The 20,204-nt window shown below is 46.4% G+C and overlaps 1 protein-coding gene across 1 annotated transcript in view; it reads right to left on the bottom strand.

The window, feature by feature from the left end:
• Nucleotides 1-483: 483 nt before the first annotated feature.
• LOC109885432 (MAP7 domain-containing protein 2-like) overlaps nt 484-20,204 on the bottom strand; it is a 34,315-nt gene continuing 14,594 nt past the window's right edge. Inside the window, 14 exon segments of the mRNA XM_031835147.1 lie at nt 484-2,788; nt 2,877-3,166; nt 3,256-3,400; nt 3,580-3,637; nt 3,762-3,866; nt 4,680-4,881; nt 7,109-7,247; nt 7,532-7,728; nt 7,840-7,961; nt 8,048-8,142; nt 8,260-8,349; nt 11,888-11,977; nt 14,277-14,309; nt 14,311-14,413. Of these exon segments, the coding sequence (XP_031691007.1) occupies nt 2,884-3,166; nt 3,256-3,400; nt 3,580-3,637; nt 3,762-3,866; nt 4,680-4,881; nt 7,109-7,247; nt 7,532-7,728; nt 7,840-7,961; nt 8,048-8,142; nt 8,260-8,349; nt 11,888-11,977; nt 14,277-14,309; nt 14,311-14,413 (1,662 nt within the window). The 3' untranslated portion in view covers nt 484-2,788; nt 2,877-2,883.

The following is a 20,204-nucleotide window of genomic DNA, read 5'->3' as shown; positions in this document are numbered from 1 at the left end:
CTCCTGAGGTGCTGACCTGTTGCACCCTCGACAACCACTGTGATTATTTTTATTTGAGCTTGCTGGTCTTCTATGAACATTTGAACATCTTGGCCATGTTCTGTTATAATCTCCACCTGACACAGCCAGAAGAAGACTGGCCACCTCTCAGAGCCTGGTTCCTCTCTAGATTTCTTCCTAGGTTCCAGCCTTTCTAGGGAGTTTTCCCTAGCCACGTGCTTCTACATCTGCATTGCTTGCTGTTTTGGGGTTTTAGGCTGGGTTTCTGTACAGCACTGTGTGACATCAGCTGATATAAAAAAAAGGCTTTATAAATACATTTGATTGATTGATTGTGGGAAGCATTGTAGGCAACATAGCCAGCATCCTTGTGGAACGCCCTTCGAACACCTTGTAGAGTCCAGCCCCAACAAATTGAGGCTGCTCTGAGGGCAAAGGGGGGGTATGCTCTTTGTGCTAGGTGTTTATAAACAAAGTCACAGATATGGCTTGATGACGTTTTATTGTTGTTTTCAGCAGTTAGATCCATGCACCACGTCTACAGTTATATATTCCACCAAGCTGCAGTGACAATGTTAAGTGATTTTTAGTGAATAACATTCTGACCTTAAGTCTTAAGTTTACTTAATTTACCCTTGGCATACAAAGAAAGCATTAGATTATGAACGAGCACAGAAAGAGAGATGGATGGACTGACTGATGGACGAACAGACATGGCAACTAAATCAAGAGTCAAGCGCACTGAAGACAACAAAGATAAAGAGACTTTCCAGGCCTTTACCTACTCCTTTACCTACTCCTTTACCTACTCCTTTACCTACTCTAGTCCAGTAATTGAGATACAGCATCAACATTAGAGCCATTATAGACACTAGTCAGTGTCCCTTCACAGGGTTAGCTGGGTCGTGCGGAGTGGTTGGCACCTCACAGTGCCCTTCAGGGGGAACTGAAACAGAGATTGAAACTGTGAGGGGAGGGAGCACACATGCTGACCTACACCCGCCCTGAGAGCAAAGCAAGGCAAGTGTTACAGTAAGATCGGTACAAGACCGTTACAGTACAGGAAGCATGTATGATTGGTCGAATTCCCAGCAGTAGTGGACAGCAGACTGTGAAGTGTCCTCTGTAGTGAGATAGATCTCCATGAGGTAAAGCCACAGTCATAGTGAATATAGCTGTTGACTGACTGAGCGATTACACAGACTGATGAGATACTGTAGGACAGGGTTCACTGAATGTGCAGGCTTTTGTTCCTGCCCTAATCACCGTCTTCAGTCTGGACCATGATTAATGGACTCAGGTGTGTTACTGTAGGGCTGGAACGAAAGCCTGCACACCAAATAGCTCCAGGACCACCCAGTAGCTCCAAAGTTGGAGACCCCTGCTGTAGGTTCACTGCTAGTTGCTAGGACTGTGAGTTGCAGCATATACAGTCCAGTTCAGAGCAGAGGCAAGATAGAGAGAACAGTATTTCCAGAGCAGAGGCCATATAGAGAGAACAGTATTTCCAGAACAGAGTAGGGATGAGTGTTTTCAGAGCTGTTACACAACAGTAACTAAACCACAGCTAGCGCACACACAGCAAGCCAAAAACACATGCCACATCTTTTCAATATCCCCCAGCCCTACAAATAGCAAAAAATACAAGACTGTTCACAGTTTCCTTTTCTTTTTGCTCAGATTATAATAAGAAATGCTCCAGTGTTCCACCATTTTTTTTACACACCACTAAAGCTAAGGCGTGTTGGTGGACAGAAGCATATCAACTGAGGCCAGACTTTTGTCTTACTATACTAAATCATCCGCATCTGTAGATGAGTAGGTTTCGCCAGTTGCCGGATGCAAACATATAGACTGGCTAGCTGAGTTCTACATAGCGTTTGTAGACTCCTGGTGAACAGTAGTACAGCGTGTCAGTGGTGCTGTGATGATCATAACCGACCACCACTAGAAACACTGACAGAAAGAAACTCCTAACGTAGCCGTTACAACAAGTAGGCTGCCCCTAACCACTGATACAGGGCCAGATTAAATGTTCATCTGCCCAAAGGTTAAGGTTATTGAGGGTTAGAATAATCTGATTCTAGATCTGTGGTTAGGTGCAACTTCTACCCAGAGTTACAGCTGTGTAACAGTATACAGTATATACAGGAGGAGGTGTTCTCCAGTGAAGGTGCTACAGGGTCAGTGTTAACCACATAATTAATGCTACAGGAGGATAACACAACCATATTACATCAGCCTCCAAACACTGACACACCTTTATACACAATATCATACAGCCAGGGCACAGAGAAAAAGCTTCACTTTACTGGGAGAGTATTAACCGTGTGTGTGTGTGTGTGTGTGTGTGTACATGTCAGTGTGTGTTTACATAGGTGAATTCAGCTGTAGATGTGTTGAGTTATAGATATAAGGGGGGAGCCAGACATTGAGCAGTTGCTCTCTGTGGAGTCCAGGGGTGCATGGGGAGGGCCTCTCCCCTGAAGAGAGGGGGGGGGGGGGGGGGGGGGTGGAGTTGCAGGGAGCTGGTCCCACTCTCTAGTTTTGATGAGGAAGGAGGGGTGGAGGTGCAGGGAGCTGGTCCCACTCTCTAGTTTTGATGAGGAAGGAGGGGTGGAGGTGCAGGGAGCTGGTTCCACTCTCTAGTTTTGGTGAGGAAGGAGGGGTGGAGGTGCAGGGAGCTGGTCCCACTCTCTAGTTTTGGTGAGGAAGGAGGAGAGCAGAGACTCCCCTGCTGCTGCTAGCTTCTCTTTTCACCCAACAGCCAATAGTCCTATACAATACCCTGGCGAAAGAGGATAATGAATATTAGAGCAGAACTGCACAGTGTGTGGGATATGCAGTATGTGTGTGTGTGTGTGTATGTGTGTTACCTGGTTACTAGACGTCCAGTTTGCCAGGGCTGAGGCTGTGGAGAAGCTGGGCGGACCTGGGGGAGGAGCTAGTTAAGGAGGCAGGGTTATAACCCTGGATCAGCAGGTTCTTGTTGAGGTCTCCCAGGGCTGCAGCACTGCCCGGCTGCAGCCTGGGGTAGGGGGGTGTGTCTGGCAGGGCGGTGAGGTCCAGGAGGTGCTCCAGGGTTCGGGCGTTACTCATGCTGTTTAACGCCTCGCTGACGGGAGAGAAGTCCTGAACGATACCCAAGTCATCCCTGGACACAGGGCTGGGGAGACAGATAAAGTATGAAATATGCCTGTTAACACATGGGATTGTGTGTGCATGTGCATGTATGTGTGTGTGTGTGCAGCTCACCTGACGTCCATAGACTGTACCCCGTCAGACAGCTCGTCCCCTCCACAGCTCTTTCTCTCCAGGGGGCCCAGCGTGATGAGAGGGGACTCATCCTGATCCAGCTCCCTGCCCTGCCCTGCCTGGCCCCTGTTCACATCACATACACCTGAGAAAGAGGGGAGGGGGTTGGACACACCTAGTAAGTAACTCAAAACCTGCATGCATTGATAGTCAAGAGTAACACAAAGTAACAATGCAACCCTGTCCACCACACGGGGGAGCTCTAACTGTGCCCGCAGCTGAGTCACCCTGCAGCATTTACTGTGCGTGTGTGTTTGTTTATACCTGAGGATGAGGAGTCCGTTTCACTCTTACGCGTCCTCTTCATGATCTCCTCAATCCGCTATGGACACACGCACACGCGCACACACACACACACACACACACACACACACGCGAGTTTAGGGAAACAGCTTAAAGGGCAGCATATTCGGGGGTAAGGTGTGTGTGTGTGTCTGTGTGTTAACCTTCTTCCTCTGCAGTCTCTCCTGCTCCTCCTGTACCTGCAGCAGTTCTCTCTGCTGCCTCTTCCTCTCCGCCTCCCTGTGAGCACGCAGACACGCCTCCTCTCTCTACACACACACACACCAACACACACACTTCATTAATTCCCTGAACTGATTAGAATTTCGGAAGCTGTGGGTCAGATATAATATGTAGGATCAGAGAGCTAAAGTAGGGAGTGAACTCACCTGGCTCCAGTTTCCTTTTCAGGTCTAAAAGCACAATGTGGCAGATAGAGCCATGTATATAAACCACATAGATCTGAAACTGCTAGAAACATGGCAACATGGCCTTGGAGAGGTCACATATTGACTATCTGTGACTAAACATCTTCGTCACATGCAGCGGTGATGACCAATGACTGTATATATGAATGGTCAAAGCCATGGCATTATGTGACACCATTCATTTCTATGTAAAGACTCAATAGCGCATTGAAGCCAAATAGTTAAGATGGCGTCTCATGGAGACATAATATGAGCAGATTAAGCTACTCCAGGAAGTGACGTTGCAGGCTAGCTCAGTGCTGCCCCCTCTCATTGAATAACTCAAGTTGAAGGCCGACCGGGGTACTGCAGGCTGCCATGAGCAACAAAATTATCGTTGTAACTTCTTTTGTGTGAATTTAAAATCATCCTCTCAAGGACACACATATGGTGTATAAGAAGCAATCATTGGTACCAAATGTAGTTTTTATTTACACAAAGATTCACCACCAGGATTGCCATTTTCCCATTCGCTAGAATGGATGTTCATGTTTGCAATGCCTGCAGTACCGCGGTTGGCCTTGAACCTCCGTGGCTTCAATGAGAGGGGGCAGTCATTCTCCCCTGGTGATGCCTCATGGTGTGAAGTTTAAGCCCTGAGCCCTGACCCCTGACCTCTCGGTCCAGCTGATCCTGCATGTCTTTCCATCGTCTCTCCTTGGTCCTTCTCTCCTCCTCTTCTCTGCTCTTTCTCTCCTCCTCCCGTCTCTCTCTCTCCCCCTCCCGTCTCTCTCTCTCCTCCTCTGCTCGTTGTGCCTCTCTCGCCTGCCGCTCCCGCGCCTCCTGCTCTCTCCTCAGCTCCTCCTCAGCTCTCAGCCTGCACACACACACACAAACACACACAGTAAATGCACAATACTTAGCTTGATCCCCTTGTTCAAAGACACTTGACCTGGAGAATAAATCCTCCTCCTCACAGCTGCCCATGTCCCTTAATGTTGATGATGTGGTTGTTACTGACAAGAAGCACATGGCTGAGCTCTTTAATCACCACTTCATGAAGTCAGGATTCCTATTTACCTCAGCCACGCCTCTTTGACTGGCCAACATTTCCTCATCTCCCACCCCTTCTAATGCGACTAGCCCCGATGCTCCTCCCTCTTTTTCCCCTGCCCAGCTACAAAGTTTCTCCCTGCATGCGGTCACTGAGTCCGAAGTGCTAAAGGAGCTCCTTAAACCCTTTCTTCGTTAAGGTTGCTGCCCCTATCATCGTCAAGTCCATCTCTGACCTTTTTAACCTGTCTCTCCTCTCAGGGGAGCTTCCCATTGCTTGGAAGGCAGCCACGGTTCATCCTTTATTTAAAGTGGGAGATCAAGCTGATCCTAACTGTTATAGGCACATTTTTTATTTTGCCCTGTTAATCAAAAGTGTTGGAAAAACTTTTCAATAATCAACTGACTGGCTTTGTTGATGTCTATTGTATTCTCTCTGGTATGCAATCTGGTTTCCGATGTGTCACTACAACCTTAAAGATCCTAAATGATGATTCTAAGCAATGTTATGCTGCTATTCTTATTGACTTGGCCAAAGCTTTTGATACGGTAGACCACTCCATTCTTGTGGACTGGCTAAGGAGTATTGGTGTCTCTGAGGGATCTTTGGCCTGGTTTGCTAACTACCTCTCTCAAAGAGTGCAGTGTATAAAGTCAGAACATCTGCTCTCAGCCACTGCCTGTCACCAAGGGAGTACCCCAAGGCTCGATCCTAGGCCCCACGCTCTTCTCAATTTACATCAGCAACATAGCTCAGGCAGTAGGAAGCTCTCTCATTCATTTATATGCAGACGATACAGTCTTATTCTCAGCTGGACCCTCCCCGGATTTTGTGTTAAATGCTCTACAACAAAGCTTTCTTAGTGTCCAACAAGATTTCTCTGTCCTTAACCTTGTTTTGAACACCTCCAAAACAAAGGTAATGTGCTTTGGTAAGAAGAATGCTCCTCTCCCCACCAGTGTGATTACTACCTCTGAGGGTTTAGAGCTTGAGGTAGTTACCTCATACAACTACTTGGGAGTATGGCTAGATGGTGCACTGTCCTTCTCTCAGCACATATCAAAGCTGCAGGCTAAAGTTAAATCTAGACTTGGTTTCCTCTATCGTAATCGCTCCTCTTTCACCCTAGCTGCCAAACTAACCCTGATTCAGATGACCATCCCACCCATGCTAAATTACGGAGACATCGTTTATAGATCGGAGAGTAAGGGTGCTCTGGAGTGGCTAGATGTTCTTTACCATTTGGCCATCAGATTTGCCACCAATGCTCCTTATAGGGCACATCACTGCACTCTATACTCCTCTGTAAACTGGTCATCTCTGTGTACCCGGCACAATACCACTGGTTGATGCTTATTTATATAATCTCACTCCCCCCTATCTGAGATACCCATGGCAGCCCTCATCCTCCACGTACAACACCCGTTCTACCAGTCACATTCTGTTAAAGGTCCCCAAAGCACACACATCCCTGGGTCGCTCCTCTTGTCAGTTCTCTGCACCTAGCGACTGGAACAAGCTGCAACAAACACTCAGACTGGACAGCTTTATCTCCATCTCTTCATTCAAAGACTCAATCATGGACACTCTTACTGGCAGTTGTGGCTGCTTTGTGTGATTTTGTATTGTTGTCTCTACCTTCTTGCCATTTGTGCTGTTGTCTGTGTCCAAATGTATGTACTATGTTTTGTGATGCTGCCATGTTGTGCTGCTGCCATGTTGTGTTGCTACCATGTTGTTGTCATGTTGTGTTGCTACCATGCTGGGTTGTCATGTGTTGCTGCCATGCTATGTTGTTGTCTTAGGTCTCTCTTTATGTAGTGTTGTGGTGTCTCTCTTGTCGTGATGTGTGTTTTGTCCTATATTTAAATAAAAAAATCTCAGCCCCCTTTCCCCGCAGGAGGCGTTTTGCCTTTAGGTAGACCATCACTGTAAATAAGAATTTGTTCATAAATGACTTGCCTTGTTAAATAAAGGTTAAATAAATAAAGTATTTAAAAATGCACACAACCCTCTGCACATCCTTCTGACCCGACAAACACACACACACCTCTCCTCCTCCTGTCGTAGTTTGTCCTCCTGCTCTTTCTGTACTCTGGCCAGACGCCGCCTCTCAGCCAACAGTCTAGATGCCTCCTCTGCATCCGTTGTCCCGGCAACGTTCCTGCCTGTGGGCGTACCTGGAGAATCTGTGAGGAGGGAGGAAAGGGGACAAGGTGGGGAGCAGTGGAGTAGAGGGGGAGTGGGGTAGAGACATAGAGACAGAGGACTCTGGTGTACAGCAGACACTGATGAAAGCAGTTTTCTCTGAAGTGTTCTGTTGTCTTCTCTAGGGTGGCTCAGGTTGCAGACTCTCTATCTCTCTCTCTCTCTTTCTGTCTATCGATATATCTCTCTTTCCCTCCACCTCTCTCAAGGGTAAAGCATATATTAGTGGTGAGTTCTGAACACACGCGCACACACACATTCCTACCTGTCGCCAGGTCTCTGCTGCAGGACTTGGGGATCTTCTTCTCTGTTGGGTCCGGCTTGGAGGACTTCCTCTCCAGGGTTCCATGACCCCTGGCCTCATGGTTGCCCTCGGTTACTGGGGGTCGCTGGCGGAGGGGGGAGGGAGGGTACTGTCCCGGGGAGCAGGGGGATTGAGCACGACTCTTAGTCGACCTCACCCTGTAATAACAATTCATTTTACTTGTATCTTTTATACTACTTGGTAGGTAAAGCTTCTTTACAATAAGTATATATTATAATACAAAATAAAAAACAGGAAAACCAAGAAACCTTTTGGGCGTGCCCATTGCTTTGCTATGGGCTCTGGGGGAGGAGCTTCGGGTGGGAGTGGTCGGAGATTCTAGGCGTCTCATTGAAGAGTCAGTCAGACAGGAGGCGGGGCCTCTCTCTGTCTAAAAACACAAAAGAAGGAGTGAACGTGTGCTCAGAATAATAATGTAGTAATATAAATGCATGTACACACATCTATGGTACTGACTGTGGGTGTTCTGGGGGTCTTGTCTTCCGGGGGTCCATTGCTTGCCTTCCTGGAGGGGGAACATTTGTAGGCCGGTCGCTGGGGGCTGGGGGATGCTAAACAAGGGGACACACCACACACTGCATTGTCATTATAGGGCAGAGAGACAGACAATGAATAGAAACACACAAGAGAGAGTCATATTATATACTGTTGCTTGGCAACACACACACCTCTTTCTGGTGAATGCAGGGAGGCTGAAGAGTTGGAGAGGCGTTTAGTGATTGGCTGGTCCGGGGAGGGTGGTGTCAGGAAATCACACACTGCAGAGAGATGCATGAGAAAGAGTCACCCCAGAGGGACAGGAAGAGGTAGGAGTCTTCTTAACCCACGAATACTAATACTACATTCATATTTTCTCTACCTTCCCTGAAGTGTACACTCGTTCACTTCCCCTAATGGGGAGGGTTTGGAATGGACTGAAATATGGTGGGAACTCATATATGCATATGCTTATAACAATCTTCACATCAATGAGAGAGAGAGGGATGAGTGCACACTTTAGGGAGGAGGGTAAAGAAAACAGGTAAGGTCAGATATGTCTGTCTGTGGTTAGGGGCAACTTGTACCTGGAGCAACAGAGACATATCACATTACACACAAATTACATTACACACAAATCACATTACAAACAAATAGGAGACACATAATACACACAAATCACAATACACACAAATCACATTACTCACCAATCACATTAGACACAAATCACAATACACACAAATCACTATACACACAAATAGGAGACACACAAATCACATTACAATGCACACAAATAGGAGACACACAATACACACAAATCACATTACACACAAATCACAATCCACACAAACCACATCACACACAAATCACAATACACACAAATCACAATACACACACACACATCACATTACACACAAATCACATTACTCACCAATCACATTACACACAAATAGGAGACACACAATACACACAAATCACAATCCACATTACACACAAATCACAATCCACATTACACACAAATCACAATACACACAAATAGGAGACACACAATATACACAAATCACAATACACACACATCCCATTACTCACCAATCACATTACACACAAATCACAATACACACAAATAGGAGACACGCAATACACACAAATCACAATACACACACATCCCATTACTCACCAATCACATTACACACAAATCACAATACACACTAATCACATTACACACAAATAGGAGACACACAAATCACATTACAATGCACACAAATACACACGAATCACATTACACACAAATCGCAATACACACAAATAGGAGACACACAAATCACAATACACACAAACAACATTAAACACAAATCACATTACACACAAATAGAAGACACACAATACACCCACATCACATACTCACAAATCACATACTCACAAATCACATTATACACAAAACACATTACACACCAATCACATTACACACAAATCACAAAACACATTACACACAAATAGGAGACACACAATACACACAAATCACAATACACACAAATCACATTACACACAAATCACTATACACACACATCACTATACACACAAATCACTATACACACACATCACTATACACACACATCACTATACACACACATCACTATACACACAAATCACTATACACACATATAGGAGACACAATACTAGAACATTACTCTGCAGTTATTCTTTTTTAAATATATTTATTTATTTAACCTTATTTAACTAGGCAAGTCAGTTATGAACACATTCTTATTTACAATGATGGCCTACCAACAATGACGGCCTACCATAGTTAGTGAACAACTATGCCACAAATTCACCAAAACATCTGACACACTGATTGTGCTTCAGTTTGACTTCCGTGTTGTATAGTAAGAGACTAATGTATGTTCCATCTACAGTGCATTTGGAAAGTTTTCAGAGCCCTTGTCTTTTTCCACATTTTGTTACGTTACAGCCTTATTCTAAAATTGATTCAATTGTTTTTTCCCCCTCATCAATCTATACACAATAGCCCATAGTTCTCTGCAGATCCTCTCAAGCTCTGTCAGGTTGGATGGGAAGTGTTGCTGCACAGCTATTTTCAGGTCTCTCCAGAGATGTTCAAGTCCGGGCTCTGGCTGGTCCACTCAAGGACATTCAGAGACTTGTCCTGAAGCCACTCCTACATTGTCTTGGATGTGTGCTTAGGGTTGTTGTCCTGTTGTAAGGTGAACCTTTGCCCCAGTCTGAGGTTCTGAGCGCTCTGGAGGAGGTTTTCATCAAGGATCTCTCTGTACTTTGCTCCTTTCATCTTTCCCTCGATCCTGACTAGTTTTCCAGTCGCTGCTGCTGAAAAACATCCCCACAGCATGATGCTGCCACCACCATGCTTCACCGTAGGGATGGTACCAGGTTTCCTCCAAACATGATGCTTGGTATTCAGGCCAAAGAGTTCAATATTGGTTTCATAAGACTAGAGAATCTTGTTTCTCATGGTCTGAGAGTCCTTTAGGTGCCTTTTGGCCTTTTACTGAGGAGTGGCTTCCGTCTGGCCACTCTACCATAATGGCTTGATTGGTGGAGTGCTGCAGAGATGGTTATCCTTCTGGAAGGTTCTTCTATCTCCATACAGGAACTCTGGAGCTCTGTCAGATTGACCATCGGGTTCTTGGTCACCTCCCTGACCAAGGCCCTTCTCCCCTGATTGCTCAGTTTGGCCTGGCGGCCAGCTGTAGGAAGAGTCTTGGTGGTTCTAAATTTCTTCCATTTAAGAATGATGGAGGCCACTGTGATCTTGGGGACCTTCAATGCTGCAGAAATATTTTGGTACCCTTCCCCAAATCTTTGCCTCGACACAATCCTGTCTCGGAGCTCTACGGACAATTCCTTCGACCTCATGGCTTGGTTTCTGCTCTGACATACACTGTCACAACTGTGGGACCTTAGTGTGTGCCTTTCCAAATCATGTCCAATCAATTGAATTTACCACAGGTGGACTGCAATCAAGTTCTAGAAACATCTCAAGGATGATCAATGGAAACAGGATGCACCTGACCTCAATTCAAGTCTCATTGCAAAGGGTCTGAATACGTATGTAAATAAGGTATTTCTGTTTTTTATTTTTTAGACATTTTCTAACATTTCTAAAAACCTATTTTCGCATTGTCATTATGGGGAAATGAGGGAGATAAAAAGTATTTAATCAATTTTAGAATAAGGCTGTAACGTAACAAAATGTGGAACAAGTTTGAATACTTTGCTGAATACACTGTATACGTTGATACACATGAATACACACACGGATCCTCTAGCACAAAGGAGAGAGGATGGTTTTATGTTAGTGTGTGTCTGAGTACCTGTCTCGAGGGGTGGGGGTTGTTGAGACTTCTGCATATCCTATCAGCTGTGTGTATGTGTGGTTAGACTGCTGCAGGCAGACAGGAAGTATGTGAACTCTCTGTTCTGATTGGAAGGAGCTAGTGGACCCCAAGGACCAAAGGGAGACAACATGTGTGGTGAAAACAACCATATCCATATTCATGCACAGACCCCCCCCCCCCCCCCCCCCCCCCCCATGGGCACACAGAAAGGCAGCAGAATTCCCTGCAAAACACACAGCACACAATCTGATAGGACGAAGGATACTTGGGGCAAAATAAAACAAATGCATGAACATTATTGTGAATACAGACACAATAGAGCAGAGCATAATTATTTCTTGCCCCGAAGGAAGAATAAATGTCTTGAACTAGCAATACAAAGCATAACACAAATGCAGCCAAACACAACAACGGCACACTAAGGGTATCAGGTGGTCTGTACCGTTCCTGGATTGGTTGGGACTGGCAGCAGAGGCGGGATGATGAGGCAGAGCTGAGCCAATAGCATGAGAGGGCGGGGTCTTAGGGTTACCTGTTAGCAGGTGTGGCAGAGCGGAGAAAGCAAAGCATTACACACGCACCTGGGTCTTGCAATCCTACACACACACCTGGGTCTTGCAATCCTACACACACACCTGGGTCTTGCAATCCTACACACGCACCTGGGTCTTGCAATCCTACACACGCACCTGGGTGTTGCAATCCTACACACACACCTGAGTATAAAATGATATGTACATATGTACTGTGTACGCACACCTACACACACACCTATGTGGTGCAATTGTATACATACATACATACATACTTATGAGTCTCTGATGCAAACACAGCCACACACGTGAGACAGGAGCCTGCATGCTGCAGCATCAACTGATCTCAGTTCAGATGTACCATCCATCTGCTAGTTAGAACACCAGTGATGTAGAGTAATGGTAGAGATCAGTAATTGAAGAAGAATGGAAAAAGGTGGTGATACTCCAGACTGTACCAGGGTTGTATTCACTGTAAGAGACACTATACAGTAAGATTCTATACAGTAGATTTCTATACAGTAAGATTCTATACTGTAAGATTCTATACTGTAGGATTCTATACAGTAAGATTCTATACTGTAATATTCTATACTGTAAGATTCTATACTGTAGGATTCTATACAGTAAGATTCTATACAGTAATATTCTATACTGTAAGATTCTATACTGTAAGATTCTATACTGTAAGATTCTATACTGTAAGATCTACTGTAATATTCTATACTGTAGGATTCTATACAGTAAGATTCTATACTGTAAGATTCTATACTGTAAGATTCTATACTGTAAGATTCTATACTGTAGGATTCTATAAAGTATTGTTGAAGAATGTGGTAAACTAGGTATTCTACAAGAGGGGCTGATCCTCTACACATCCGCCTAGGCCTGATAGATGAAGTGTGTGTGAATCATTGATGGAATTATAAATGCACCAGAGTCTGGCTATTGCTCTGGTACTGCTCACTGATGGCTGTGTCATCGCTGAAAACACACACACTATACAAAGATAAAATGTAATTGCAACTCCTATAATATCCTTATCCATAACACTGCCACAACATCACGGGTAGACAGATTATGAGGGTGTGTGTGTGTGTGTAGAGAGACACCAACCCAGCGATGGGTGTTTACATACGCAGTAAATATCCCCTGTCAATTTGTGTGTGTGTGTCAAGGTTAGATACGTATTTTAGGCCACTGCTGGGAATCAGGCCTGTTTTGTACACACTGATGCTCACCTCAGGAATAAACAACATCAAACACATACACACTGATGAGGGAGGGTTGCAGAACTTCACAGAAACAGCTGTTTCCGGAGATACCCAACACACACACACATCAACACACACTATTCTTGAGCTAAATACACACCTGTAACAGCATGAAATAAGTGGCACAGACAGAATTGTCTTATCATCACAGAGTCATAATGCTTTTGGCACACACACGCACGCGCACGCGCACACACACACACACACACACACACACACACACACACACACACACACACACACACACACACACACACAAACACACACACAAACACACACACACACGCCTCTCCCAAGCTGATGTGTTTAAGTCAAAGCGTTGTCCTCCCCTGCATTGCAGCCTCCACACCCTTTCCCTCTCTCTCTCTCTCTCTCTGGTATCTGGTCTCCCTCTCTCTGTCCTCCCCACTCTCTCTCTGGTATCTGGTCTCCCTCTCTCTGTCCTCCCCACTCTCTCTCTGGTATCTGGTCTTCCTCTCTCTGTCCTCCCCACTCTCTCTCTGGTATCTGGTCTTCCTCTCTCTGTCCTCCCCACTCTCTCTCTGGTATCTGGTCTCCCTCTCTCTGTCCTCCCCACTCTCTCTCTGGTATCTGGTCTCCCTCTCTCTGTCCTCCCCACTCTCTCTCTCTCTGGTATCTGGTCTCCTCTTCCTCATTCCTTCCTCATTCCTCATGGTATCTGGTCTTCCTCATCCCTCATTTCTCTCCATATTGCCCTTTATCTCTCTACTCTTTATTTCAGGTGGTCTCTCTCTCATCCTCCTGCCCCCATCATCTCTCCATCTCTCTTCTCTCGTTTCCTTTACCATTTAGCTGTCTTAAACTGTCCCCAGCCTTTCCTCCATCCTTAAAACATCCCATCACCCCCCTCCCCTCTTTCTCTTTCTCTGTCCCCCTCACTCACTTCATCTCACACCTCCCAAACCACCATACCCTCCTATGCATCTCTCCCCTCCCCCTCTCCAGCCTGTCTCTCCCTTCTGTTTGACCCCCATGCTCCCCCCTCCCCCCCAAGTGTACTTACCCTCTTCCCCTCCGGGTGGTCCTCCCCAGGTCCAGCGTTTAGGCCTGTTCTCCATAGGGTATCTGCTGTCCTCCCCCCATCTGTCTGTCCCTCTCTCCTGTTCTCTCCCTTCTTCTCACCAGGGCCTCCAGTCTCTCCTGTTCGTTGCGTTCCAAAACGGGGAAAAATAGACACTCTCTCACCGAACCGTCGCTACGACGACGAGCACCCGGTGATGCACACAGAGAAGACTGCGCCATGGTTACCAGTGCACCTCAGCAAGAGCAGCAGCCTCACCCGTCACTCTCTCCTCCAAGTGTCGGTTTGTTCACTCGCTCACGCTGTCCGCTGCTCACTGATAAATGAACTAGGGCCTCGGCTCTCTCTATCTATCCCCCACCTCCTCTCTCTCTCTATCCCCTCTCTCTGTCAGTGTCCTGCCGCTCCCTCTAGGCAGCTCTGTTTCTCTCTCTCTCACTTGCTCACCCCACCCTTTCTGTCTCTGCTCACCTCTTTCTCCCTATATTCTCTCCTTCCTATCCCCTTTCTCTCTCTCTTTTCTCTCCTTCTCTCTCTCTCAGATGATGAGTCTATTTCAGAAAGCCAGACAGAGGGACAGCAGGTAACCTCCATTTCCCTCCCCTCTATCTATCCCCCACCCCTCTATCTATCCCCCACCGTTAACGACACCCCACTAAGCTCTCTCTCTCACACACACACACACACACACACACACACACACCATAGGGATATATACACACAGATTGTGATAGGGTAATAAAACAGGTTGCTTTTGTCACATGGCGGATGCTATTTTTTCCTTGAATTCTCCACTCTCTCCCTCCCTCCCTGAATCTCTCCCCCACTCCTTCATCTGCTCAGTGACTGTATTTCTCTGGTGGGTTAACTCCTGCCTGTCTGGACTACTGAGATCTGTAGTAGAAGAGAGACAGAGGCTCTGATGTCATTTACCGGAGACAGACACACATCCCCCTCTCATTTCAATCCGTCTCCTATACACATTTCAATTCACACACATAAACTGCTATAAATCTTCTTTGTATCTGTGTGGGGAACAGTTTGGGAGAGAAAGAGGGACTCACACGCAGGAGAGGAGGGGGTTAGGAGGGAGGAGGGGTGTGATGAAAGAGAGATCGAAAGAAAGAGAAAAAGGATAGAGAGAGAGATGGAGAGGAGAGAGAGAGAGAGGGGAGAGAGAGAGAGATGGAGAGAGAGATGGAGAGAGAGAGAGATGGNCCCTCCTCCCTCCATTATTAAAACACCACCAACCTCCTCCCTCCTCCCCCCTCCCTCCATTATTAAATCACCACCAACCTCCTCCCCCCTCCCTCCATTATTAAATCACCACCAACCTCCTCCCTCCTCCCTCCATTATTAAAAACCCACCAACCTCCTCCCTCCTCCCTCCTCCCTCCATTATTAAAACACCACCAACCTCCTCCCCCCTCCCTCCATTATTAAAACACCACCAACCTCCTCCCTCCTCCCTCCTCCCTCCTCCCTCCTCCCCTCCATTATTAAAACACCACCCAACCTCCTCCCTCCATTATTAAATCACCACCAACCTCCTCCCCTCCTCCTCCCTCCTCCCTCCATTATTAAAACACCACCAACCAACCTCCTCCCTCCTCCCTCCTCCCTCCATTATTAAAACACCACCCTCCTCCCTCCCTCCCCTCCTCCGTCCATTATTAAAACACCACCAACCTCCTCCCTCCTCCCTCCTCCCTCCTCCCTCCATTATTAAAACACCACCAACCTCCTCCCTCCTCCCTCCTCCCTCCATTATTAAATCACCACCAACCTCCTCCCTCCTCCCTCCATTATTAAATCACCACCAACCTCCTCCCTCCTCCCTCCTCCCTCCTTCCTCCTCCCTCCATTATTAAAACACCACCAACCTCCTCCCTCCTCCCTCCTCCCTCCATTATTAAATCACCACCAACCTCCTCCCTCCTCCCTCCATTATTAAAACACCACCAACCTCCTTTCAAATCTGCCTCCTCTGTGTGACCCCGTCTATTGTTCTTATCTCCAATCAGTCAGTAGACTACCGTTTTTGTTACCTCCAGTCTCTCTGTCTAAGTGGATGTGATCTCCAGTCTCTCTTTCTAAGTGGATGTGATCTCCAGTCTCTCTGTCTAAGTGGATGTGATCTCCAGTCTCTCCAGTCTCTCTGTTCTAAGTGGATGTGATTCCTGTCTAAGTGGATTGTGATCTCCAGTCTCTCTGTCTAAGTGGATGTGATCTCCAGTCTCTCTGTCTAAGTGGTGTGATTCCTGTCTAAGTGGATGTGATCTCCAGTCTCTCCTGTCTAAGTGGATGTGATCTCCAGTCTCTCTGTCTAAGTGGATGTGATCTCCAGTCTCTCCTGTCTAAGTGGATGTGATCTCCAGTCTCTCTGTCTAAGTGGATGTGATCTCCAGTCTCTCATGTCTAAGTGGATGTGATCTCAGTCTCTCCTGTCTAATGTGGATGTGATCTCAGTCTCTCTGTCTAAGTGGATGTGATCTCCAGTCTCTATGTCTAAGTGGATGTGATCTCCTGTCTAAGTGGATGTGATCTCCAGTCTCTCTGTCTAAGTGGATGTGATCTTCCAGTCTCTCTGTCTAAGTGGATGTGATCTCCTGTCTAAGTGGATGTGATCTCCAGTCTCTCCCTGTCTAAGTGGATGTGATCTCCAGTCTCTCTGTCTAAGTGGATGTGATCTCCAGTCTATCCTGTCTAAGTGGCTGTGATCTCCAGTCTCTCCTATCTAAGTGGATGTGATCTCCAGTCTCTCCTGTCTAAGTGGATTGATCTCCAGTCTCTCCTGTCTAAGTGGATGTGATCTCCAGTCTCTCTGTCTACGTGGATGTGATCTCCAGTCTCTCTGTCTAAGTGGATGGGATCATCCAGTCTCTCCATATTAAATAGTTAGTCAGTGGAGGACCTGTGTTGTTTCCTCATCCGCATATTGATGTGGATAAAAGCCTTGTTTCTCTCTAGAGCCGTGACACACACACACACACACAGTCATGTAGAAAACTTAGTTCATTATATAAAGGACACACACACACACACACACACACAGTCATGTAGAAGAAAACTTAGTTCTGACTTAAATATGTTAAGTGTTTGCTTCACATTCACTGGCCTGGCTGCTGACTACTGACCTGTGTGTGTATGTTTGTGTCCTGTGTGTGTTTGTGTGTGTGTATTTATAACCTATTGTGGTCAACTCTAGGGGACAATTACACTGTCACACAGGTTTCTAAGGAGTGTTTGTGTGTGTGTGTGTGTGTGTGTGTGTGTGTGTGTGTGTGTGTGTGTGTGTGTGTGTGTGTGTGTGTGTGTGTGTGTGTGTGTGTGTGTTAGTGTATGTGTGTGTGTATGTGTGTATGTTTGTGTGTGTGGTGTGGTGTGTATGTGTGTGTGTGTATGTGTGTGTGTATGGTGTGTGTGTGTGTGGTGTGTGTGTGTGTGTTAGTGTATGTGTATGTGTGTGTGTGTGTGTGTCCTTTGTATAATGTATCAAAACGAGAAGGCAGAAAAAAACGGCTCTCTCTTTTAATGTAAGCTTTGTATGGTGATGAAACAACACAACAAGTTGAAGCCAACGTTCCGATGTGTCCCGTCTCATAATAACAGCACGTGGTTTTACCGCAACAAGCGCAACAGACTAGCGCAACAATCCTTCAATCGAAATGACCGGAAACAAACAGAAGAAAAAAAAACGGACTACATGAAAACCGATCAGAGATAAAAATCACGGAGAGAGAGAGAAAAAAAAATGATATTGAGCTGTAAATACGTTACTATGAACTTCTATGACTTTTTTCAAGGACCAAATATAATTAAATGTCTGATTTTCAAAGGTCAGGCTATATTATTCCATGAGCAAATATTCAACCTTTGAAACGTTTTTTTTTTTAAATACCTGCTTTTGCTACACTCATTCCTGCCTTAGACATGTACTGCTAGACGTCAGCACATCTCTCCAATCCCCCTTTGTTGTCGTAAGTAAATGGCGCCCACGCGACAACCGGCTGTTTGACGCGCTCTCTGCCCGACAGATCATCTATAGGCTATTATATGTGCAGCGCATAATCGAGATAACAAACTGAACAGTTTCGGGGATCCATCTGTTTAAAAATAAATATATATATATATATATTATATAGTCTGATTTAAATGTTTTTTTATCCTTATAATATTAGGGAAGAGGATCCTTAGTCAGTTGCACAGCTAAATGCTTTGAAAAGGAAATGTGCATTTAAAACCCCATCTGAATCAGAGAGCTGCGGCGGGATGCCTTTATCCACCTTGTCGCCCGGGGAACAGTTGTTGTTGGGGGGGGGGGGGGGGGGGTTTAACTACTTTGCTCAACAGCAGAACAGCAGGTGTGTACTACCTTACCAGCGTGGTTACTGGCCCAACGCTCTTAACCGCTAGGCTTCCTGCGGCGGGGGAAGACGTAATGACCGTAGGCGCATTTTACACCGCACAGGGGGTATTCCCTGACATTGTTGTCCCTTCAGAATGTCAATTTCTTTATGGAGGGGGGGTCAATCGCATATAAACTGTATGAATAAATCATGAAACAAACATAAAAATATATATATATATGAAAATTGTGAACCAAAAACTCACGTGATCACGTACTTTTCTTTCACGGACAAAAATTTAAAACGTGAGTCAAACGGTCGCAAATGTAAATGTTTTGGTCGCAGTATCGTATCTCCGTCTCTCCTCTTCCCTCCCATTATGTATTGCAGTGGTACCTTTGTCTTACCCAGGCTGTGGTGCAGCATGACTCCAATCAGTCTAGTTCAGGTCTGTCTTACCCAGGCTGTGGTGCAGCATGACTCCAATCAGTCTAGTTCAGGTCTGTCTTACCCAGGCTGTGGTGCAGCATGACTCCAATCAGTCTAGTTCAGGTCTGTCTTACCCAGGCTGTGGTGCAGCATGACTCCAATCAGTCTAGTTCAGGTCTGTCTTACCCAGGCTGTGGTGCAGCATGACTCCAATCAGTCTAGTTCAGGTCTGTCTTACCCAGGCTGTGGTGCAGCATGACTCCAATCAGTCTAGTTCAGGTCTGTCTTACCCAGGCTGTGGTGCAGCATGACTCCAATCAGTCTAGTTCAGGTCTGTTTAATGGTACCTTTGTCTTACCCCCGCTGCAGCATGACTCCAATCAGCCTAGTTCAGGTCTGTTTAATGGTACAGGCTTTGTTTTCTCCATCTCAGGGGCATTTTGACGGTCTACTGGTCTAGGTAATAATGTTGATGGTTGTTGGTGGAGGGGAGGTGGGAGGGGAGGACAGAGGTGAGAGGGGAGGACAGAGGTAGTCTCTCTCCTTGTCTGTCTCCCAGTCTCCCTCCTTGTGTGTCTCCCAGTCTCTCTCCTTGTCGGTCTCCCAGTCTGTCTCCTTGTCTGTCTCCCAGTCTGTCTCCTTGTCTGTCTCCCAGTCTGTCTCCTTGTCTGTCTCACAAGTCTCTCTCCTTGTCTGTCTCCTAATCTATCTCCTTGTCTTTCTCCCAGTCTCCCTCCTTGTCTGTCTCCCAGTCTCTCTCCTTGTCTGTCTCCTAATCTATCTCCTTGTATGTCTCCCTATATCTCTAAATGTTTTAAATATTGACCCCTCTACTCTTTGCCAGTCCTAGTCTCAGCTGAGACTGTTCTGTCGTCACACTCCTTGGCGCCCCTCCCTCCCATTATCCCACCTCTCCTCCCCTGCACCCCTCGCATTACCCCCCCCCCCTTATCCCATCTCTCCTCCCCTGCACCCCTCGCATTACCGCCCCCCCTCCCTTATCCCAACCTCTCCTCCCCTGCACCCCCCCCCCTCCCTTATCCCACCTCTCCTCCCCTGCACCCCCCCCCCCCCCTTATCCCACCTCTCCTCCCCTGCACCCCCCCCCCCCTTATCCCACCTCTCCTCCCCT

The sequence above is a fragment of the Oncorhynchus kisutch genome, linkage group LG11, assembly GCF_002021735.2.
Source record: "Oncorhynchus kisutch isolate 150728-3 linkage group LG11, Okis_V2, whole genome shotgun sequence".
NCBI lineage: Eukaryota > Metazoa > Chordata > Actinopteri > Salmoniformes > Salmonidae > Oncorhynchus > Oncorhynchus kisutch.
This window is presented reverse-complemented; position numbering and strand designations above follow the sequence as displayed.